The 22,176-nt window shown below is 49.6% G+C and overlaps 1 protein-coding gene across 1 annotated transcript in view; it reads left to right on the top strand.

The window, feature by feature from the left end:
- LOC147730399 (apoptosis-inducing factor 3-like) overlaps positions 1-22,176 on the top strand; it is a 402,100-nt gene that overhangs the window by 187,440 nt on the left and 192,484 nt on the right. Inside the window, exons 5-7 of the mRNA XM_086955207.1 lie at positions 8,702-8,746; positions 9,752-9,833; positions 10,069-10,181. Coding sequence (XP_086811333.1) covers positions 8,702-8,746; positions 9,752-9,833; positions 10,069-10,181 — 240 coding nt within the window. The remainder of the gene's footprint in view (positions 1-8,701; positions 8,747-9,751; positions 9,834-10,068; positions 10,182-22,176) is intronic.

Genomic DNA, 22,176 nt, shown 5'->3' with positions numbered 1-22,176 from the left:
AACCAGCAAAACACCAGGAAAAAAGTTGGGGGTAACCATAGTCAGGTATCTACCTTCCTACACAACCCCCCCCCCCCAACGAAAGGAGATAAGGCTATCCTTGACCAGGTAAGCCTATATGGCCTGAGTGGCCATATGAGGTGGTACATGCACTGGCATGGTTACCCCCTGTATCATGGTCCACTAAGCAATCCCTCACCCTAAGGGTATCTGAGGGTCTCCACCATAGGGAATCACTACCTGTGGTGTGTTTTGGCAAAGTAAGAGGCTGGTGTGGGAATGGAGTACTGAAGTGAGACTCCACTACTGTTGGGCTCATCTTCCTCCAATCACTATCCACCATATGTGCCTTTCTTTCCAGGACTGAGTTGCTGTGAGCTCTCAGGGTCAACCTCTGGCTACCTAAAGCTGGAGGCTGAGTCCCTCTGTTTGGCTTACTGGAGGGACAGGTCAGGTTTGAGGTTTTTAGGCCCCATGTTTGGCTGTGCCCAACAGTGTCCAGCTGTGGGAGGTCCCTAACTACTTTTAAGGGGGATCCCGCAGGAGTCTGTTTTATTTACACTTGGCTATGTCTACTAGCTTCAGTGATCCTAATCTGTTGATTGGGAAGTTCTTTTGGACAGGGGGCCCTTTGGGTCCACCACTGACCTCCCTGACCTCTACAGACCTGGGCAGACTGAGGCAGGGTAGAGAGGGGCAGGTTACCTGCTCCAGAATTGGTCCCACCTTGGAAGGGTCCACTGACATCAGGGGCTCTGCCAGGCTAGGCCTGACTACCTCTGGGGCAGTTCCTTCACAAGGGGTCAGATCAGTTCCCTGAGGAGGCTGATCCTTTCCTAGAGTCTGGTGGGAGGGAGATTTCGCTTCCTCCTCAATGCTCTCTGTCTGAGTGGAGTGATCCCTTGTTTCAGGCTTCACAACCTCACTATCTGTTTGAGTAGAGGCTGAGACCATTACAGCCTTGCCAACCTTTTCAGGAAGGCACTCAGTTTGTGTTTGGGCTGTGACTGTCACAGCCCTCCTATCCTGTTCTGGAAAGTCTGTCTGAGCCTGGGCAGTGGCTACCACTGTCCTTCCAACCTTTTCAGGGAGGAATGGTGCTTGGACTGGGGCTGTAGCTATTACTGCCCCACTAACCTTTCTGGGTAGGCCTATCATTCTGGAGTGGGTCTCTTGCTCCACCTCAGCCCATGCTGAGAGTTCCAGGTCATTCCCCGGTAAGAAATCCACAGGTAGGTTGTCTGTCACTGCCACTCTCATGGGCCCTGTGACATTAACCCAGCTGAGCTCGATTACTGCCATGGGATGCCTTCTTTTCACTCCATGAACGTCTGTCACCTGATAAAGGAAGCCAGGGGTCAGTTGAGCAGAGGGGACCAGATGGTCAATCACCATGGTGATGCTGGCCCCTGTGTCTCTGTATTCCTCAACTTTCTGACCATTGATAAGGGGCTCTTGTCTATACTTTCCCAAAATGTGGGAACCAGTAGTGAAGTTGGCAAACCCCATGCCAGTCTCACAGACAAGAGTTGTGTCAGGGGATCTGGCTAGGCCATAATCCACCTGGTTTCCCAAGGTAATGCCCACCACATTCTTGGGGGCACTCCCACCACCTGGGGGATTACCACTAGTGGTAACAGGAGGTCTGGGAGTATTACCTGGGGGGTATGTTCTCCTTATTGTTGTTGGCCTTGGGACAACTGCTGTCACTTTTATAGTGGCCTACCTGTTTGCAGGTATGACAATAAGGTTTCTTTTGGGTTTTGGGAGAAGTTTGGGACCCACCCTTTTCAGAGGAATTTTGGGGCCCTGTGGTTTGATCAGAAGATTTATTCCCACCCTTCCCTTGAGGCTTGGTTGATTCCTTCTTTTGGTCACCACCCTGGTTCTTAGGCCTGACCCTGGTTCTGACCCATTTGTCTGCCCTCTTACCCAATTCTTGTGGAGAGGTCAGATCAGAGTCTACCAGGTGCTGGTGTAATAACTGGTTCTGACAATTACTTAAGATTTGCTCTCTCATAATTAGATTGTACAATCCTTTGAAATCAGTAACCTTACTTCCCAGTAGCCAGCCTTCAAAAGCCTTAGTGGCACAATCAACAAAGTCAGTCCAATCCTGAGACTGAGTTTTCTGGGTATCTCTGAACATCAACCTGTACTGTTCAGTGGTTAAACCAAACCCATCAACCAGTGTATTCTTCAGGACTTGGTAATTGTTAGCATCCTCAACTCTAGTAGTGAGGAGCTTATCTCTACCTTTTCCTTCAAAGGAGAGCCACAAGATAGCTGTCCACTGACTCTGGGGGACACACTGTACAGTGCAAGCCCTCTCCAAAGCAGTTATCCATTTGTGGATATCATCCCCTTGTTTAAAGGGGGGGCACTATCTTACTCAGGTGTCTAGTGTCTAAACTCCTGTCTTTTTCTCTTGGGAGAATGCTGCCACCAGTGGAATCTAGTCCACTTAACTTTTGCTCTCTAGCAAAGGCAAGCCTTTCTTTGGCCAGGGCAAGTTCTTCCCTTTCAATCCTCAGATTGGCTTTCTCATCTTAGCTTCATGTTCCCTTCTCTTAGGGGGAGGATATCCCTCTATGAGAAGAGGACTGAGAGCCAGTGGTTTGAATGGATCTGTTAGAGCCTCTGGATAGAGACCTAACTCGTCCACTCCCAATGTTAAGTCTGCCTGGGAGTGGCCCTGGGGGTCCCCCAAATCCATTCTCATGCCTACTTAAGTTGGCCCTAGAAAGTCTACTGACTTCTACCTGACCTTTATCTGCCTCCTCCCCTGATAACTCATCTTCATCCTCATCCTCAGCATCATCTGCCTCCTGGAGGGGGTGGCCATGGTTATCAAAGGGACCCTGTAAGGGGGGCATATTCCCATCTGGATGAGAAGGATCTGTGTTGGCAGACCTCCTGGCATCATAGGTCTCTAAGAGACCAATCAGAAAGGGAATGGTAGGGTTTGAACCCTGTTTTAGTTTCCTGGAGGTACACACTTGTCTCATCTCCTGGAAGCTAAGAGCAGCATATCTGGAAGGGACCTGTGGAGGGTCCTCAACCACAAGAGGGGTCCCTGAAGACTCTCCGTGGTTAGACATGCTTCTAGTGTGGTGTGATGCACCTACCTACACTATTTGTTTGCCTACTGATCCCTTGCTAAGAGTTGTAGTCCAGGTGTGCTAAGCCTTGTTGAACTACAACAACTGGTTCAGTAGAACTCAGAGTATTCTAAGCTAAGTTATATGTACCTGGAGTACTTATGTGATCTTTCACAAGATATTCTTAGGATACGTGTGGTAAAACAACAGCAAGCTCAAATCCCAACCGCTGCTCACCAGTGTGAGAAGTTGGCCTGATATATAATGTTCACTATTCTAGTGAGCACTGTGTATCAGTCCAAACAACCCTTATTGATGATTGGTTGTAAGTCAACCTTATAGACCAGCTATCCTAGTAGCATGGATACGAGCAGTCTTCGGGCTCTAGAGGGCGTGTTAAGCCAGCTGTTACACCATCACATATACCCCTTGAACACCAAGTGAAAGGACACCACACAAGTGTTATGAAAATAAACAGTGTATTTATTTAGATCGCAACAGCCCTCTTCTCTTTATGAGGACAGGGTACTAAGCACACAACAAAACTCTTACGAAAATACTTTAAGTTGCACAATGTACACAAATGCCCGAGGGGCACGAAAAACAATATACTATGAAAGTGGAATGCAAAATTACTAGCAGGTAAGTACTGGACTAATAGGCTTTGGAATCGCTAGGACTACGTTACTGAACCTTCAGATTACTAGTAGGAGGCCTAGGGGACTCGGGTGCAGAGTGTGCACTCTCACGCGGGATGCGGGACAAAGTCTATGGAGGCTAGTAAAAGCAAAGTTAGTGTTCTCGGGCGAACCCGACTAGGTAGGTTGAAAACGAAAGTGGATCTGGACCCTTGGATAGTGAGGCTATGCTGGGGCACCGAAATGCCGAAGTTACCTAGCCCAGGGGCTGCGGCTGCATAGGTCTGAAAAGACGTCAGGAATCCTCGTTGACGAACCAGGAGCCTGAAGAAAGAAGTTGCTGGCAGGCGACCAGTGAAGATTGTCCGGTGGATCCAAGCCTGGATCGAAGATGGAAGACACCTGAAAGCAGAGGGGACCTAGTTCTTAATCACTAGCCAGTGATCAGATGGGCACCAGGATGGAACCGGATGGTAGTCACCTCGTCCAGGTGAGTGGGCGACGCTGGGCTCTGCAGTCTCACGGACCAGGAGGCGTTGTCGGCGACCAGGATGGAGGTGCGAGCTGTCCCACGATGGTTGATGCTGTCGACGTTGCTGGACCCAGGATTGGGGCAACAAGTCTTGGCAAATTCAAGCCCACGCGGTGGACCTAAAATGGCGTCTGGAGTGGACCAGGAGGGACCGGGGTGCTCCTCTTTTGGAAGGGAGCAAGGGCCAGTCTGGAGCAACCAGACCAGCAGTGGTGATGTCGTCGGTCGTCGTCGGGAAGGCCACAAGCCAGCGGGCTAGTATCCAGACAATGTGGTGAGCAGCCAAAAAGCAGAAGGGCCCCACGCAGATCTCGTGGATGCTGGGGGGCTGGTCTTCGGTGCTGGAGCTGCTCAGGGTCGGGGCTTCTCGGACCACAAAGCACTCACCAGAGGATCCCTCGGCGGTCGTGCTGGATAGAAGTCGTGCAGTTCTGATGATGGCCGGTCCCTCGAGGTCTCGTCGCACCTGTGGTTCTCAGCTTAGCTGTAGAGGTAGGTAGAGGTCAGAGGTGCCAGGGAAGCCGGGTCTCGTCGTGCTGGTCGGTCGGATTCCGGAGGAAGGACGTGCAGCAAACCGCAGTGTTCTTAGATGGTGCCTGCGGGTGCAGGGTGACTACTCCTTAGCCACAAGGGAGAAATCTTGAGAAGAAGTTGAGAGTTCCTTTCGTAGAAAGTAGTTTCTTGATTCAAAGATGATCTAATTTGGAAGGGTCCCCGCTCCTGCCTTTATCCTAAAGAAAGGGGTGGGTACGCGACTAGGTCCTGCCCTAGAGGTGGGACCAGGAAGGGGGGTGGTTACACCCCTCTCCCATGCCGGACTTTCCCCAGGCCAGGGGCTGGTGTGCCCCTGGAACTGGTTCTAGCCGGCCTATGCATAGTGAGCACCGGGGTGCCACTTGCAGTCACCTTCCTGTAAAGCCCTGCCTACCCAGGATACACAAAACCCTGTCTGGGATGGTGCTAGCACCGCCCCTGACAGGAAACCCTTTGTCCAAGCTCCCCTCTCTGGAAGGACTCCCAGCTGTAGGGGGTCAGACTCGTGTCTGTGGTGGCAGCATCCATTTTGTGGTGCTGAGGCTCGAGTTAACTTTAACCGGGGTTCACAGTTACATACATGTCGTGTCCCTCTAGAAGGGTGGAATGCTAACCCCGTCGCCAGAATTGGCGAGGGGTTAGTATTCCAATTCGTATGACACCTTACTCGACATGTTTTGATAAAGCAATACCAGAGTTAGCATATAACCGCGAGGATTATAATGCACTTAAGAGTATATGGTATGCGTTATCATGGAACAGCTATTAGGACTTGGTTCCGCAAGCTGCAAACGGGCTCAGCTCATGCCAGAGCACCATCTCACATAATTCCAAGCACTCTGCCTTCAGGATTGTCAAGGCCTGCCATAGGAGTGACTGATAGGAATCTGTGTCCATTTTAGGGTTAGATATAGGTATACTATATCTAAAGCAAAGGGTGATTACACCACCTTGCCCCGGCTGTTGTGCAGCCAGTTGTGTCAGATTTAGATGGCCAGCCAGGGGTGGCATAATACATGCTGCAGCCCCTGGTAGGCCCTGGGTACACCTATGCCCTGAGTTACAGGGTCTGATAAGGTGGCCCAGTACCAATTAGATATGCACCTAAGGTACATGGAATCAATTTTAGAGAGAGAGCAGTGGGCCTGGGGTCCTGAATAGCAGGGCCCCAGGTCAACAAAGTCCGAAAACCAGCAAAACACCAGGAAAAAAGTTGGGGGTAACCATAGTCCGGTATCTACCTTCCTACACAGGCTTCCTCTCGATGTCAATCAGGCCTCCCAAGAGATTACCATAAAAACTGAATCTCCTCACATGACTTCATGGGTGGATTGCACATCATTGAATTAAGCAGCATGGCTCCCCTAGTCAGGCAGTATGGACATTTACATCATCCACCTGCTTGTATGGAGATTGCAAAAAGATCAAAACAGACAACCATTAGAACACATTATGCAGTGGAAGAGATTCTATATATGGTTCTAGAACAACGTATATGATCCAATTTAATGTTAAGCAGATGTCATAATACCTTATCTCTTGCGCCAGGCCCATTCAAAATTGCTGTTCTAAATCTACCTCGCTGCAATCACAGCCTACAAAAAGAGCCCAGATCAGGTTTCTTTCTTCAGGATTCTGGTAGTCAAAGGCTTCCTGGAGGGCCTAAAGAAAGTTTGTCCTCCAGTTCAACAACTATCACACCTTGAGAACTCACCGGAGTCTTATCTCGATTTTTGGGTTCCCTGCTTGAAAGCATTCATAAGGCTACACTGTAGCATTTGGGAAACTACATTCTTAGTAGAATAACTTCTGATAGGAGAGTAAATTAAATCCAAGCTCTTTCCACAGTAGAGCCTATCACAATTTCGTAAAAATAAAGTAGGCATGAGAACTCATTCCTCATTCTGGCTCTAGGTAGTATCTGAGTTTCACATCAATCTGACAATTACATTGCCTGTCTTTTTCCAGTCCTTCCACAGTAGCAGAAAGATCCCTTCATTCTTTAGATGTTAGGTGTGTTTTACCTGGATAAGACAAAGTTACTTTGAAAATCTAATCGACTTTTTAAATAATTATGGACACATTCATCAGGAGTTTGCAACATTCAATAGATGGATTGATGGATTGTTGCATGCATTGCCTTATAATACCAACTAGCAAACAAGCCTCTTCCAGTTGAGTTGAGAGCTCACTCAACTAGCGGTTAAGCTGCAAGTTCAGGTTCACTTAGGAATGTCCTATTAGCAGATACGCTCAAAGTGGCCACTCGGAAATATGTACATATATACATGCAGCACTCCTGTCTAGATTATGATACTCAGACTGATGTTAGAGTTAGTGAGGTCACTCCAAAGAATCTATTTGCCCTGAAACTGCACTTCAGAAGACTCTTTTAATTGGGTTATTCATTTTCCCTTAGAGCCACATATGAAAACAACTTTTAGGTTTCTACTATATTCTTACATTTTTGGCTATCAATGAAAATTCTACCTTTCAGAAAAATTAGTTATTTGTAATCTTCATTGAATTCATGCATGACCCACTTGCCTCCCCAGCTAGGTTATATCACAGTGACAGCAGTCTATTTTCACACCTTAATAATGAATGCTTATCTGGCTGTTATGTTTCATCAGTGATAGATTATGCCTGCTTTTACATTTCAAGTGCTGCAATCTAGATTTCATGGATTGTTTTAAACCTACAACAGCCTCCATTTCAGAGAAAATCTTGTCCAGGGTAAGGGTTTCTAAGGTGTGCTGCATCCAATTTGAACAATGGCACCCTGTGTGTTTAACTATGGAGACAAAAATTGTATTTGAGGTGTTTCGGGGTCCACGCATGCAGCAGGGAATTATTCTAACGTTTATAAATTAAATTAAGATTCCTATGATGTAGAACCAATACTACAAGTAAGTGACAATGAATTCTGCCCTTGTGTTTGAACAGTCTGGCCAGTCTTAACAAGGATAAAGATACACACTGCTTTTAACAATGGGCTGTGCCAGACACACCCCGGATGAGCTACATGTGAGTAATAACCTCAGTACAATGGTTCACAGCCTAGCTGTTGGAATCTTGAAAAGTAGGTTTACTGGGAAATAACAGTCAAATTACCAAATATATGTACTTAATTTGTTTAATTGGGTGGAATGTGCAAACTGTTACAGCAGCTTCATTTATGTGCTTAAGGTGTTTAGATCAGTCTGCCACAACATGCTCTATATCAGATGCCACCAACATCCTTCAAGAAATAACAGATACACAGTAATGCACTCTTTCAAGCGTCTTGCTTTGGACTACTAGTTAAGCTTATAGAGGTTTTATACACATCTTCTCTTATGTTCCTACCACCATGTAATGACCATGTCTGTCTCACTGATCATATGATCTCTCACAGCCAAACCTCTTTCTTCCTCTCCTTGGTTCTAGTAGCCACACCTACATACCTCAACTCTCACCACCCTGTTTCAAACAAGCACACATCTCACCAGCTCTCAAAAGCCTACCAACTCTCACAACCACACCTGTAGTACTCCATCTCTCAGCTACACCTACCTAACCCTCTCTCGACCACACCTGTGTTAGCCCCGTCTGCCAACAAAAGTGTTAATATTATCAGCAACACATCTCCCCCTTTCAAAATTTATGGTCCTTTTCCCCAACTACTAGCCCAACTCTAGCAAGCACAGCTGTCTCACTAAACCATGAATTCCTTGTTACCCTTTTCTCCTGTTCCATAGAGCTGTATAATGTGTGATGTGTCATGATGGCTTCCTGACATTATTGGTGGCTTTGTCCTTTGCATGGCATACCATATGGTTTAAAGTGCTCAGAAGATGCCTAGTTAAATGTAGCACTGAAAGGTTCTGTTTACAGATTCATCTCATGTCTTGCAGGTGGTGGTGAATAAAGGCAAGGTGACCATCTCTGCTGACAGAAAGGTAAAGTTACCTCATGCTTTAAATAAGGCTTGGGTCTGTGGTTAGTACCCATTAGGAGAGTAGCTGCACTGTTGTTGGGGTTCATTGCAGGCAGGAGGGCATTCAGTAGCCTAAGGTTAATACTCCATCCTAAGAGCAACTCTCCAAGAACAATCGGTTGTGAGAGTAACGTGTTTTCATCAGAGTATCTCTGTCCTTAGAGTTTTCCTGTGTCTTGAAAGATGCTTTATGAAGAAAGTAATGCTCTGTCTGGAGGATGGCTCCAGCCTGAAGTTAACGCTCTACTTGCTGGTAAATCTCTCACCCCAGCATAACATATGACCTGACGGCAATGTCTTATCCTCATGCTTTGGTCTCAGCTAATGTGTTTGCCTGAGAATGACACATGGGCCTGAAATGTGGACTCTACTCAAGGTTGTATTTTGAGGGTAAAGCTGGAGCATGAATCAGGGGTGCTCTGCGCCAAGATTAGTGCTTCAGCCTAACTCAAATGCTCTGGTCCGAGGGTTACCCTTCCCTTAGGGGTAACACTGTTCTGAAGGCTCCACTCTGTCTGAAGGATAGCATTTTGTCAAGACTGAAACCTGAGCTGCTGGCAAAACCTCTTGGGCAGTAGGTAGTGTACCATAGTTGTAGTCGGCACCCCAGGCTAGCAGCAGACCAGCTAGGACAGCGGTGATGCCTGGAGTTGAGTCCCCTCAAAGTATGCCACTCTCCAGACTTCAGCTGATCAACCAGGCTACAGACTGTATGTATGGTTGTCGGGTATAGAGTAACACCCCAGGCTTCAAGGGATCTCCAAGCATGCTGATGGATTCCAGCGCTATAGGTGATGCATCATGTTTCAGGTCATTTCTAGGACTGCAAATAATGACTCAGATTTGCCTGCCGTGTCTAGTAGTGGCAGATGAGACTCCTGGCTGTTAGGGACACTACAATTTTCATCTTGTTTTTTTAGTTTTTATTGTTAGCTTCAGCTGAACTTTTCCTTACATCACTTTTCAGGCACTGGAAAATCCCAAAAGAGTGAAAGCAATGAGGGCACGCTCCAAGGAAGACAGGTGCACAGTGGTAATAATCGGCACAGGTAAGGTGGTGATCATGGGCACATTCAATGGGAGGATATTCGGAAAGGGGGACGATCATTGGCACATTTGAGGGGTTGATCATTGGCACATGTGAAATGGTGGTAAACCTCAGTAGAGGTGAGGAAGAAACATTCATCACACATGCCGAGGGGGTGAGATCTGGTGGCATGCCTTATGTGTCCACTTCTATAGGCATCCACCAACCCCTTACCTTCTCTCTTTTCATACCTTAAGGTCCGGCTGCGCTGGTTTGTGCCGAAACACTACGGCAAGAAGGCTTCACAGGGAGAATTGTCATGGTAACCAAAGAAAATCATCTCCCCTATGACAGGACCAAACTGAGCAAGGTGAGTGAGAGGATGGAAACACTGCCAAAAAACCCTTACTAGACTTCCTACTGAGGGAAATTGGAGTTTGGAAACTATGAGTTCCCCGCAGCCAGCAGTCCTACAATGGTCTGCAGAGTCCCCCACAGCCAACAGCTCTCCCACTAATTCATGGAACTCTTCCACAGCCAATCAATCAATCAATCAATCAATCAATCAAAGCATTTACATAGCGCACTACTCACCCAGAGGGTCTCAAGGCGCTGGGGGAGGGGGGTCCGCTACTGCCCGAACAGCCAGGTCTTGAGTTGCTTCCTGAAGGCGAGGTGGTCCTGGGTCAGGCGGAGGTGGGTCGGGAGGGAGTTCCATGTCTTGGTAGCGAGGTAGGAGAAGGACCGTCCCCCTGTGGTGGCTCTTCGGATGCGGGGGACGGCGGCGAGGGCGTGGCCGGTCGATCGAAGCTGGCGTTTGGGAGCGTAGAAGTTGAGGCGGCTGTTGAGGTATCCTGGGCCTTGGTTGTGTAGGGCTTTGTGTGCGTGGGTAAGGAGTCGGAAGGTGATTCTCTTGTTGACCGGGAGCCAGTGCAGGTCTCTCAGGTGTCCGGAGATGTGGCTGCGACGGGGGATGTCCAGGATGAGTCGTGCTGAGGCGTTCTGGATCCGCTGGAGTCTCTTCTGGAGTTTGGCGGTGGTTCCGGCGTAGAGGGAGTTGCCGTAGTCCAGCCGGCTGGTGACGAGGGCCTGGGTGACCGTCTTCCTGGTCTCGGTGGGGATCCACCGGAAGATCTTACGTAGCATGCGCAGGATGTTGAAGCACGACGAGGAGACGGCGTTGACTTGTCTGGTCATGGAGAGGGAGGAGTCCAGGATGAAGCCCAGGTTGCGTGCGTGGTCTGTTGGTTTGGGTGCGCTGCCTAGGGCGGGGGGCCACCAGGAGTCGTCCCAGGCGGAGGGTGAGGATCCCAGGATGAGGACTTCCGTCTTGTCCGAGTTCAGTTTCAGGCGGCTGTTCTTCATCCATTCGGCTTCCTCTTTCATCCCTTCGTGAAGGTTGGCTCTGGCGGTGGCGGGGTCGTTGGTGAGGGAGAGAATCAGCTGGGTGTCGTCGGCGTAGGAGATGATGTTGAGGTTGTGCTGGCGTGCGATGTCTGCGAGGGGGCTCATGTAGATGTTGAAGAGGGTTGGACTGAGCGAGGAGCCTTGAGGAACGCCGCAGATGACTTCGGTGGCTTCAGATCTGAACGGGGGGAGGCGGACTCTCTGTGTCCTTCCGGTGAGGAAGGAGATGATCCACTCCAGTGCCTTCTCCTGGATTCCGACGTTGCTGAGTCGCTGCACTAGTGTACGGTGGCAGACCGTGTTGAAGGCCGCGGAGAGGTCTAGGAGGATGAGGGCTGCTGTTTCTCCGTTGTCAAGCAGTGCTCGGATGTCATCGTTGGCTGCGATCAGGGCGGTCTCGGTGCTGTGGTTGGCTCGGAAGCCGGACTCCGAGAGGTCGAGGGATCCGTTCGTCTCGAGGAAGGCGGCCAGCTGCTTGTTGACGGTCTTCTCGATGACTTTAGCAGGAAACGGGAGCAGCGAGATGGGACGGTAGTTCTTGAGGTTGGTGGGGTCGGCTGATGGCTTCTTTAGTAGAGCGCTGAGTTCGGCGTGCTTCCAGCTCTCCGGGAAGGTAGCGGTGTCGAAGGAGGTGTTGATGATGTCCCGCAGGTGGGGTGCGATGATAGCGTCGGCCTTGTTGAAGACGTGGTGAGGGCAGGGGTCGGTAGGAGATCCGGAGTGGATGGAGTTCATCGTGCGGACGGTGTCTTCGGTGCTGATCGGGGTCCAGGCGCGGAGGTTGGTGGTGGGGGGCGGTGGTTCGTTCGTGGCGTGCGTTGGTTGAGTGCTGAAGCTGTTGTGTATGTCCGCGATCTTGTTGTGGAAGTAGGAGGCGAGGGAGTTGCAGAGGTCTTACGAAGGGGTGATGTCGTTGTTTCCGGCGTTGGGGTTGGAGAGCTCTTTAACGATGTTGAAGAGTTCCTTGCTGTTGTGTGCGTTGTTGTCCAGTCGTTCCTTGAATGCGGTTTTCTTGGTGGCGTGGATGAGTTGGTGGTGTTTTCGGGTGGCGAGCTTGAGGGCAGTCATGTTGTCCGGTGTTGGGTCTCTGCGCCATGTTCTCTCGAGGGCTCGGCAGTTCTTCTTGGAGCTCTTGAGTTCGTCGGTGAACCATGGGGCTTTCTTGCTACCGGGTCTGCTAGGCGGGGTCTTCAGAGGGGCGAGGTCTTCTGCGCAGTCGCTGATCCACTTCGTGAGGTTGGTGGCCGCCTGGCTTGGGTTCGTTGCGCTGGTGGGAGGGTTCATGCTCAGGGAGGTCGCGAGCTGGTCGGCTGTGATCTTGTTCCAGCTTCTGCGTGCAACCTGATGCTGGTGGTGGTGGATCGTGGACCTTCTGAAGCTGAAGTGGACGCAACTGTGGTCCGTCCAGTGGAGTCCGGTGGCGTGGCTGAAGGCTATGTCCTTGCTGGATGAGAAGACGGGGTCGAGTGTGTGTCCGGCGTAGTGGGTGGGGGTGGTGACCAGCTGCTTGAGTCCCAGGTTTGCGAGGTTGTCCAGCAGGGTGGTGGTGTTGCGGTCGTTGTTGTTCTCCAGGTGGAAGTTGAGGTCCCCGAGGAGGATGTAGTCAGCGGAGAGGAGGGCGTGCGGACTGATGAAGTCGGCGATGTCTTCGCTGAATTGTGTGCGTGGTCCTGGGGGTCTGTAGATGAGGGTGCCTCTGAGGGTGGTCTTGGGGTTGATGTGGACCTGGAAGTGCAGGTGCTCGGCCGGTGCGAGGGTGTCCTCGGTGTTGGTCGTGATGCGGATGGTGTTCCTGTGGATGATGGCGATGCCTCCTCCGGTCTGGTTGATGCGGTCCCTTCGGATGATCTTATAGCCGTCTGGGATGGCGATGGCGATGTCGGGCGCTGAAGAGGCGTTCATCCAGGTTTCCGTGAGGAAGGTGACGACTGGTGAGGCCGTATATCCTATGTCAATATTTACAACTTCTCATAGCCATTTCTTCTTACCTTCCTTTAGTTCTCTCTGAGGGCCACTGCTGTTATGTCAGCCCCCACAGCTTCCTAACTGCCAGAGATCCTACAACATTCCTTACAAATACTTACTCCTACTATCCTGTACCATTCCTTAGACCAGGTACAGCGCTCCGCTGCCTTTTGGCTAGGTCACACTATAGAAATACCATATACATATATCCATAAAGAAACCCACCACAGCATCCCTCCTACATCATTCCTTACAATTCCCCATAGCCAGCTATTCTACATCTACAGCTCTCCCTTCACAGCCTGTGCTACTATACCATCGCTACAATTCCCCAGCAGCCAGAGGTCCTGCATCAATCCTAAGCTCTCCACAGTCCACAATCCTACTTCATTCTCTGCAGTATCCTACAACAAGCATTTACAATGCAATAGGTCTCGCAATAATTAAGTTTGAGCTATTGGCATTGCGAAATATCCCCAGCAATTCACGAAAACATCACTGTACACGTGCGTGGGCGCACGTGTGTTAGATAAGCATAAGACTGCCACTGACCGTACAGAAACTGTAGGGTGCAAAGGAAACTTAACACTGTCACAGGCTGTCTGCGCTGGGCCCTGGGTTTACATACATGTATGAAGAAATCTTACAGTGCCTCTGTATGTGCTGAACCTGTACTGTGTGAGAGAAACGCACATTGCCACTGCACATGCTGCCAGGCGAGTGTACATGTGTTTGACGCTTGCATTACTTCTGCGTATGTTTTACCTGCTCTCTACAGGACACGCGCTTGCCCTATCACCGCCTGTGCTTTCGCTGGTGCGAGTATGTTGTGTGTTGTAGCACGAGTGAAATAAATGTACCAGTGGGGGTCTCAGCGCAGTGCTCACAAGTAAACCTCTGGTAATGGAGTTTAGTGGAGAGGGCACCTGTAGGATTAGGAATACCGGTGTTGTTATTCTGGCTGTCCTCACTTGACCGGATTGTGGTATCCTGCGCATGACTTGCCCATATGTACTATTCAAGAAAAGGGTAGGATGTAAGCAGGCACAAGGTTTGAAAATGAGCAAGATGAAGAAGATATAAGATGCAATTGAGCTCCTTGCCGCATAGTTTGGAAGCGGAGGACTGGCTCAGTCAAATGTAACTTCATTTGCCCCAGTATTGGAACTTTCATAGATTCCCATGCTTTGTATCATTCCCCGTCGTCGGAATGGGAGCCTCGGTAAATAGAAAAAACCATAGTAGTAAGCACAAAGTGAAAAAATAGGCCTAGGCCTCATCTCATTTTGTAGCTTATCCACCTCTTTTTGTAAAAGAGACCAAAATTCTGCAGTAACCAATCAGAGGAGCCTCACCCCATAGAACCTCCCTGAGAGAAGCTCAGAGCCTCAGATTTTCTACCGCACGTTGTGCAAGGGAGTCTCCATTGAGCTCTGCTCAGTTTTCTTCAGTTTTTTCTTGTTATTTCTTCAACTACTTGGATATTCTCTCATCATGTCGGAGAAGAAAGCCCTTTTTAGAGCCTGTGCCACCTGCTCCAAAAAGAGGTTGTTTGTCGAGGACAAACATGAGGATTGTATCTACTGTTTGTATCCGGACCATAAACCAACAGGCTGTCCGATTTGCAGATCCTTCTCAGCAAAGACCTTGAGGGACAGGGAAGGACGTCTCCTCACATGGCTTCAGAAGATGAAGGACCGGAAGGACATTATCTCTTCGGACAGTGAGGGCTCCTCGTCGATGGTGTCATCCAGAAAGTCTCTGAAAAGGGGTAGGTCCCCCCTTTCTACTTCAGACGAGTCCCGTCACAAGGCCTTACCAGGGACCTCTGACAGGTCTGACAGGCCGGCTGCCCAAAAATCTCCTCACCGAGGTGAAAAGGAGAGGCAGGGTAAGCCTGAGGAACAACAGCCCTCAAAAAAGGTGAGAAAGACTTCTACAGTCTCTTCACCTCCCTCAGAGAAAGATCGAGGGGTCAAAAAGCCTTCAACCCCTGCTCATGAGGTCACTTCAGACAAGAGGCAGAGGTCGTCGACGACTAAACTCCCAGGTACGTCGTCGACGAGCGTTAAGAAGGACAGCTCTGCCAAGGTTGCCTCGTCGACGGGCTCGTCGACGACGGCTGTGTCGACGACGTCTACACCGTCAACGGTTTTCAAGGCTCCGGAATCCTGCTCGTCGTCGACGAGAGTGACCATCTCCACGTCGACGACAATGTCTGCAAAGCTGGCGTCGACGGCGGTGTCGACGACGAGAATGACTTCGACGACGACGATGTCGACGACGCCGGTTACCATGTTGCTGACGACGAGCTCGTCGACGGTCCCGTCGACGATACCACCATCGTCGACGATGAGTTTCACCTCGTCGACGACGCAACCCTCGGCGGCGAAGACAGTATCTACGTCTGCACTTCCACTGTCGACACAAACCCAGAAGAGCTCCCCGTCGACGACGGCCTCGTCGACTACGGAATTTTCGGAAAAACATGTTTTTTCGCGGAAAAGGAGGCAAATAAAGCCAGAGATGACGTCTCCTCGCCAGGTTCAGAAATTACCACCTAGCCTACTATTGGAAGACGACTCTGATGAAGAGACTTTCAGTGAATTTGGGCAGGCCTATAGCCCTTCTGACCTCCAGGTTAAGGTTCAGGACGTTAGCTCTGAGGAAGAGCAGATGGAACGACCGCACTATGCCCCAGAGCATTATTATGAGGAGGAGCACACTACTACCAGGCACATGCCTCCACAGCAGCCTATGCGTCAGGTACCTGAAGGGATGGTGGCAATACCATCCACTTTAGTGGCGGATTTACAACTTATGTTGCAGGACTACAGGCAACGTTTCCCTGCGCCTCCAGAAACCCAACAAGTGCGTCCCCCGACACCTCCGCCTCAGACATTACGACCTGTGGCAGACCATTCTTTGCCTCCAAGAGAGCGTGCCACTGCGCCGGAAGTGCGCCCACAAGAGGTGGTACAGGTGCAAGATACTGATGATGACGCTGCGTCTTCAGATGCAGACCAGCAAGCGGACCCTGATCAGGATCAACAGGCGCAATGGAATACTACTGACCCTATAGATCCGGACAACACCGATCCGGATAACATTACTTCGCCTCCAGCGGACGTTGGAGGGTTTCACAACCTAATGGACAGGGCATCCAAAAGATTTGGTCTCCCAGTGACCACGGTTCAATCGGATTGCTTTTTATATGACTTTAAAGAACCATTCAGAAAGTCAGTGAGGTCCATCCCGATCATTGAGCATGTCTGGTCTGAGGGCTTGAAGGCTATGCATAATCCGGCCACAGTCCTCCCGGTGCTTCCGAGACTGGAAAAGAAGTACAAGGCACCTGATGGCAGTCCGGCATGTTTGCTTGGCCAACCGAAACCGGATTCGGTCATTTCGCAGGCTGCTCAGAGCAAATCCAAGAATCCTTCTACGCCGATGACTACACCGCCGGATAAGGAGGGCAGGCGCCTAGACAATGTAGGCAAAAGATTTTCAGCTATGGCCAGTCTCCTGGTTAGAGCAGCCAATGCTTTAGCGATTCTGGGACGCTATGATCGGCAAATGTGGTGCGACCTTGCTCCATTTGTAGACGAACTGCAGGATTCTTCTAAAGAGGAGGTGAAGAAGATTTTGCTCGAAGGGGAACGGGCCTCTTCGGAGGTCATTGATGTGGCAATGGATATTGCGACCACCGCATTCCGAGCACTTGCCGGCTCGGCGGTTCTGCGACGCCAAGGGTGGTTAAAGGCCACATGGTTCAGGCAGGAGGTGCAGAATAAGATCTTGGATCTACCATACGACGGTGAGATGCTGTTTGGCAAGCACGTCGATGAGGCCCTGCAAGGCATCAAAAAGGACACGGATACAGCTAAGTCCTTGGGTACATTGCAATATCGTAAAGTGCCTTTCAGGGGAGCTAGAGGTAGAGGTTTTTCTTCTTATCGTGGAGGAAATCAAAATCGCTACTCTTCTGGATCTCAGTCCAGCCAGACGTATAAGCCTCAATACTCTCAAAGGGGTTCTTTCTCTCACCAGCAGCCTAAAGGACGTCAGGGGCAGCAAAGGAGAGACAACACCAGGAAACAATAGCGGCCAGGTGGCTCTTTCCACTGTTCCTGTTCCCTCATTCACATCAGTGGGGGGCAGGATTACCCATTGCCTAAACAACTGGATGATTATTACATCGGATCAGTGGGTCCTACAGATTGTCAGAGAAGGACACACATTGGAGTTTCAAGACCTTCCTCCAACGAGAGCGCCGGATGCCTTCCCTCCCAAACATCTCAGGCTCCTTCATCTCGAAGCCCACCAACTTTTCACCAAGGGGGCGGTAGAGCCTGTACCCCTTTCGCAGAAGGGGAAAGGGTTCTATTCCAGGTTCTTCCTGGTTCGGAAGACAAAGGACAAGTGGCGTCCAATTTTAGATCTACGGCAGCTCAACACTTATCTCGTGAAGTTGTCCTTCAGGATGGTCACTCTTCAGGACATCCTTCGTCTACTCAATCCAGGGGACTATATGGCGACCCTAGATTTGGAGGACGCCTATTTCCACGTTCCTATTCATCCAGCTCACAGGCAATATCTTCGATTTACAGTGGGCAAGAGCCACTTTCAATTCAAAGTACTGCCAATTGGTCTCCGGTCCGCCCCGCGGATCTTCACAAAGATTCTGGCTCCGGTGGCAGCTTTTCTCAGGAAGCAAGCTATTCAAGTGTTTCCATACCTGGGCGATTGGCTGCTAAAAGCTCCATCTGTTCAAGAAGCGTCCAGTGCAGTCCGGGCATGCAAAGATCTGTTCGAGCGACTAGGTCTTCGACTCAACAGGGAGAAATCGGTTCTATGCCCGTCCAAGTCAGCAAGGTTCCTAGGGGCCATCCTGAACACGGACAGTTGCTTAGCCCTTCCATCGGAGGAACGCCAGACAAAACTAATGTGCTCAGCTCGTCTTCTCCAATCTCGAAAGACACTGACAGTTCGCAGGTACAAATCGCTTCTCGGATCGATTTCATCTTGCATTCCTTTAGTTCCGCACTGCAGGCTCAGGATGCGTCCACTTCAAGAGCAATTGGACAGACAGTGGCGGCAAGTCACAGGATCCTTCGACGACAAGGTTGTCGTTACCAAGGAGATGAGAAAAGCAGGCAGCTGGTGGCTGCGAAAAGACAATCTTTCCAAGGGTTTATCGTTCCTCCTTCCACCATCTCCCCTTATTGTAACAACGGATGCTTCCATGGAAGGATGGGGAGCGGTCCTCCAAGAGCTAAAAGTCAGCGGTCACTGGAGTCCAGTGCAACGCAAGTTCCATATCAACCTCCTGGAACTTCTCGCTATCCGTTTGGCTCTTCAAGCTTTTCTTCCGAGGATTCAAAACAGGGCAGTGCTGGTTCGTACGGACAACACTACAGCCATGCACTACATAAACAAACAGGGTGGAACAAGATCCTCCACCCTCTCCAAGGAAGCCCAAACGCTATGGAATTGGTTAATACAGAACAATGTCTCCCTCTCAGCGGAACATCTAGCGGGGACACTCAATATCAGGGCGGACGCTTTGAGTCGTCAGAGAACAGTCTCTCACGAGTGGGAACTGGATCAAACCGTTCTGGAGGAACTCTTTGCACGATGGGGGACACCATCCATCGACCTGTTTGCGACTCCCCAGAACGCCAAATGCCTGTCCTTCGCAAGCAGGGTTCACCATCGGGAATCCTTGGGGAATGCGCTTTTGATTGCCTGGTCAGGCGCCTTTGTTTACGCTTTTCCTCCCATTCCACTGATTCCGAAGTTGATCAGCAAACTCAAGGTGGAACCGTGCAGGATGATTCTGATCGCTCCAGCATGGCCCAGACAAGTTTGGTACTCGGAACTTCTCCTCCTCTCCCAGGACCAGCCAGTTCTCCTGCATCCTGTTCCAACTTTGCTAACAATGTCTCACGGTCAGGTTCTACATCCGGACTTGAAGTCACTGCGATTGACAGCGTGGCTCCTGAGTTCAGAGAGTTCCAGGGTTTAGATCTCTCAGGGGAATGTAGAGACATTCTGGCTCAGGCTCGAGCCCCTAGTACCAACAAGACCTATCGTGCTAAATGGAAGAGATTCTGTGTTTGGTGCCAGAAGGAAGGTTTACACCCATATACTTCTTCTCCGCACAAACTCTTGCCTTACATACTTTCTCTGGCGAAATCTGGATGGGCTCCATCTTCGGTAAAAGTCCATCTGGCAGCCATCTCTAGATTCAGACGTTCATCTTCAGGCCCTTCCCTATGGTCAGCAAGGATTGTCAAGCAATTCCTGAAGGGTTTATTCAGGGTCTTTCCTCCAGTCCGGCCGCCACCTCCGGCCTGGCATTTGAATCTAGTTTTGTCATCTCTCATGAAAGCCCCTTTTGAACCTTTGCATAAGTCTGACCTTAAGTTTCTTTCCTGGAAACTGGCTCTTCTCTTGGCCCTGACATCGGCTCGCAGGGTAAGTGAGCTCCAAGCTTTCACGATTGAGGAACCATTTCTCCAGTTTAAGAATAATGTGCTGATTCTACGGACGAATCCTAAGTTTATCCCGAAGGTACCTTCGGAATTCCACCTAAATGAGCCCGTAGTCTTGAAACCATTCTTTCCAAAGCCTTCTTCACCTGCGGAAAGAACTTTGCACTCTCTGGACATTCACAGATGCCTGAAATTCTACCTGGAGCGAACGAAGCATTTCAGAAAATCTTCACAGCTCTTTGTTTCCTTCAGTGCTCCACGCAAAGGTTGTCCAGTTTCTAAGGCTTGTATTTCCCGTTGGATTTCCAGTGCTATACAATTTTGTCACCAGGCGGCTGGGAAACCTCTACAGCGAGCAGTTCGTGCTCACTCTACCAGATCCATGGCTTCATCTGCGGCGTTATTCGCAGGAGTCCCTATCAAGGACATTTGCAGGGCGGCAACGTGGAGCAGTGTCCACACCTTCACCCGCCACTACTGTCTGGACTCTTCTGTGAAGGAGGATGCAGCAGTGGGCCAAGCAGTCCTGAGGAATCTTTTCCAATAAGTCGGTGAGCTTTTCCTTTCTATCCCGCCTTCCTATTGCATATTTTGTATAACTGCATTATTGTCATATTTTATGATCCTATGTGTTCTGCTGTTCTTTTCAGAGATGTGTAACATTTTCAGGTTCATGTATGGCAAAATATGCTTTTACTGCTGGTTACTCTGATACAAAGCATGGGAATCTATGAAAGTTCCAATACTGGGGCAAGAAAACAAGTTACTTACCTGTAACTTTGGTTCCCCAGTATTGGTAACTTTCATAGATTCCCATGCGCCCACCCACCTCCCCTGGGAAAGCTCACTCTTCTGGTCTTGGTGGATAGCTGTATACAACGGCTACGAAAATCTGAGGCTCTGAGCTTCTCTCAGGAAGGTTCTATGGGGTGAGGCTGCTCTGATTGGCTACTGCAGAATTTTGGTCTCTTTTACAAAAAGAGGTGGATAAGCTACAAAATGAGATGAGGCCTAGGCCTATTTTTTCACTTTGTGCTTACTACTATGGTTTTTTCTATTTACCGAGGCTCCCATTCCGACGACGGGGAATGATACAAAGCATGGGAATCTATGAAAGTTACCAATACTGGGGAACCAAAGTTACAGGTAAGTAACTTGTTTTCTTCCTTCTCTGTCCCTCAGTTCACAAAGGTGCGCTACTCGAGAACATTTGATAATTTGTTCGAAAGGTAGGTATGATGTAATAAACGGTAACACCAGTTTTTATTAATCGATTTACGAGGTATCCATACTACCTACACAGTACCTCACAGGTCTTTAAAAGACCATTTGCGTGTAAATTCTAGAGCCCCTGCAGAGTCAGCCCCCCCCCCCCCGAAATTTTTTCTTAGCCCCCTCCGAAATTTGGATCTAGTTGCTCCCCTGGTGGGAGGTGCCCAGAGTTGAGGATGCCGAGGAGCGGGGTTTCTGCCTCCTGACGATCATCAGGACTTGTTCTATGCACGCTGCTTGTCAGAGAAGGGAGTTTAGGCACATGGAGGGCTGTTCTCAGGATTACACGGCTTGGTTAAACGTGGGGTTTTGGACTCAAGATACAAACTTGAACCTCTAGGTTCTACTGTCAGCAGTGTACCCTCTGGTGGCGTTCCTGCTGTGTCTGCAGATCGGTCTAACACTCGGGAGGCGGTAGTTGAAACACCAAGGCGCTACAGAAACCTCTGAGGGGGAGGGGTGCTTATCCGCCCCTTGAGACTGCGGGTCTATTGTGTAGCTCTGAGACCTCACAATTCATTATTTTTTAAATACAGATATTCACCTTGCCTTTTCGTACAGAGACGCTGCCACGTCAACGAGCTCTGATCCCTGAGGGTTGAGTTTGGTGATCGGGGTGCCCTTAGTTTGTTTTCTTTAATCTGGGGCGTTCAGTTTACTTTTACCATTATACAAGCAGGACTACAGGTCCCAGAATGCAATTTTCTTCGAGATTAGCGCGTTTACAGCTCGCACCAAACTTGAGCGAGGTCCTCCCTGTTGTGAGTGGCGAAAGAACTCACGATCGTTGCTATTGCCCAAATCCATCGTGAACGGCCCAAGATGGTGGATGCATCCCTGGAATTGTCGTTCTGTTTTTATAAAGTTTGAGGGGTGGGGTCTGGTGTGGTCTCAAATAATCTTTTAATGAGTACTTATTTATTTAAGTGTTTCTAACTTAACTTTGTTTAATGCAAAACAAGATTCTAACTGTATATAGTTACTTCCACTTCCAGGGACGAGTCGTTCTGTCCCTGGAAAAATTCATAGGCCAGGGCCGTCTTCAAGTGGGCTGGACAAGCGAGCAAGGCATCCGGGTGCAGGGGGCACAGGCTCTGTGAACAGTTGGGGACAGAAAGTTTATAACAAGCTTGAAAGAAAGAAAAGAAAAAAACGCGAGTGGTGCACGCGTGCCCATATGCTTTCAATTATCGCGTCCGTGTCTAGGCACGATAATTGAAAGCA

This window comes from Lissotriton vulgaris, chromosome 2_1 (genome assembly GCF_964263255.1).
Source record: "Lissotriton vulgaris chromosome 2_1, aLisVul1.2, whole genome shotgun sequence".
Taxonomy (NCBI): domain Eukaryota; kingdom Metazoa; phylum Chordata; class Amphibia; order Caudata; family Salamandridae; genus Lissotriton; species Lissotriton vulgaris.
Note: the sequence above shows the minus strand (reverse complement) of the source record. Positions and strands in the feature narration are given on the sequence as shown.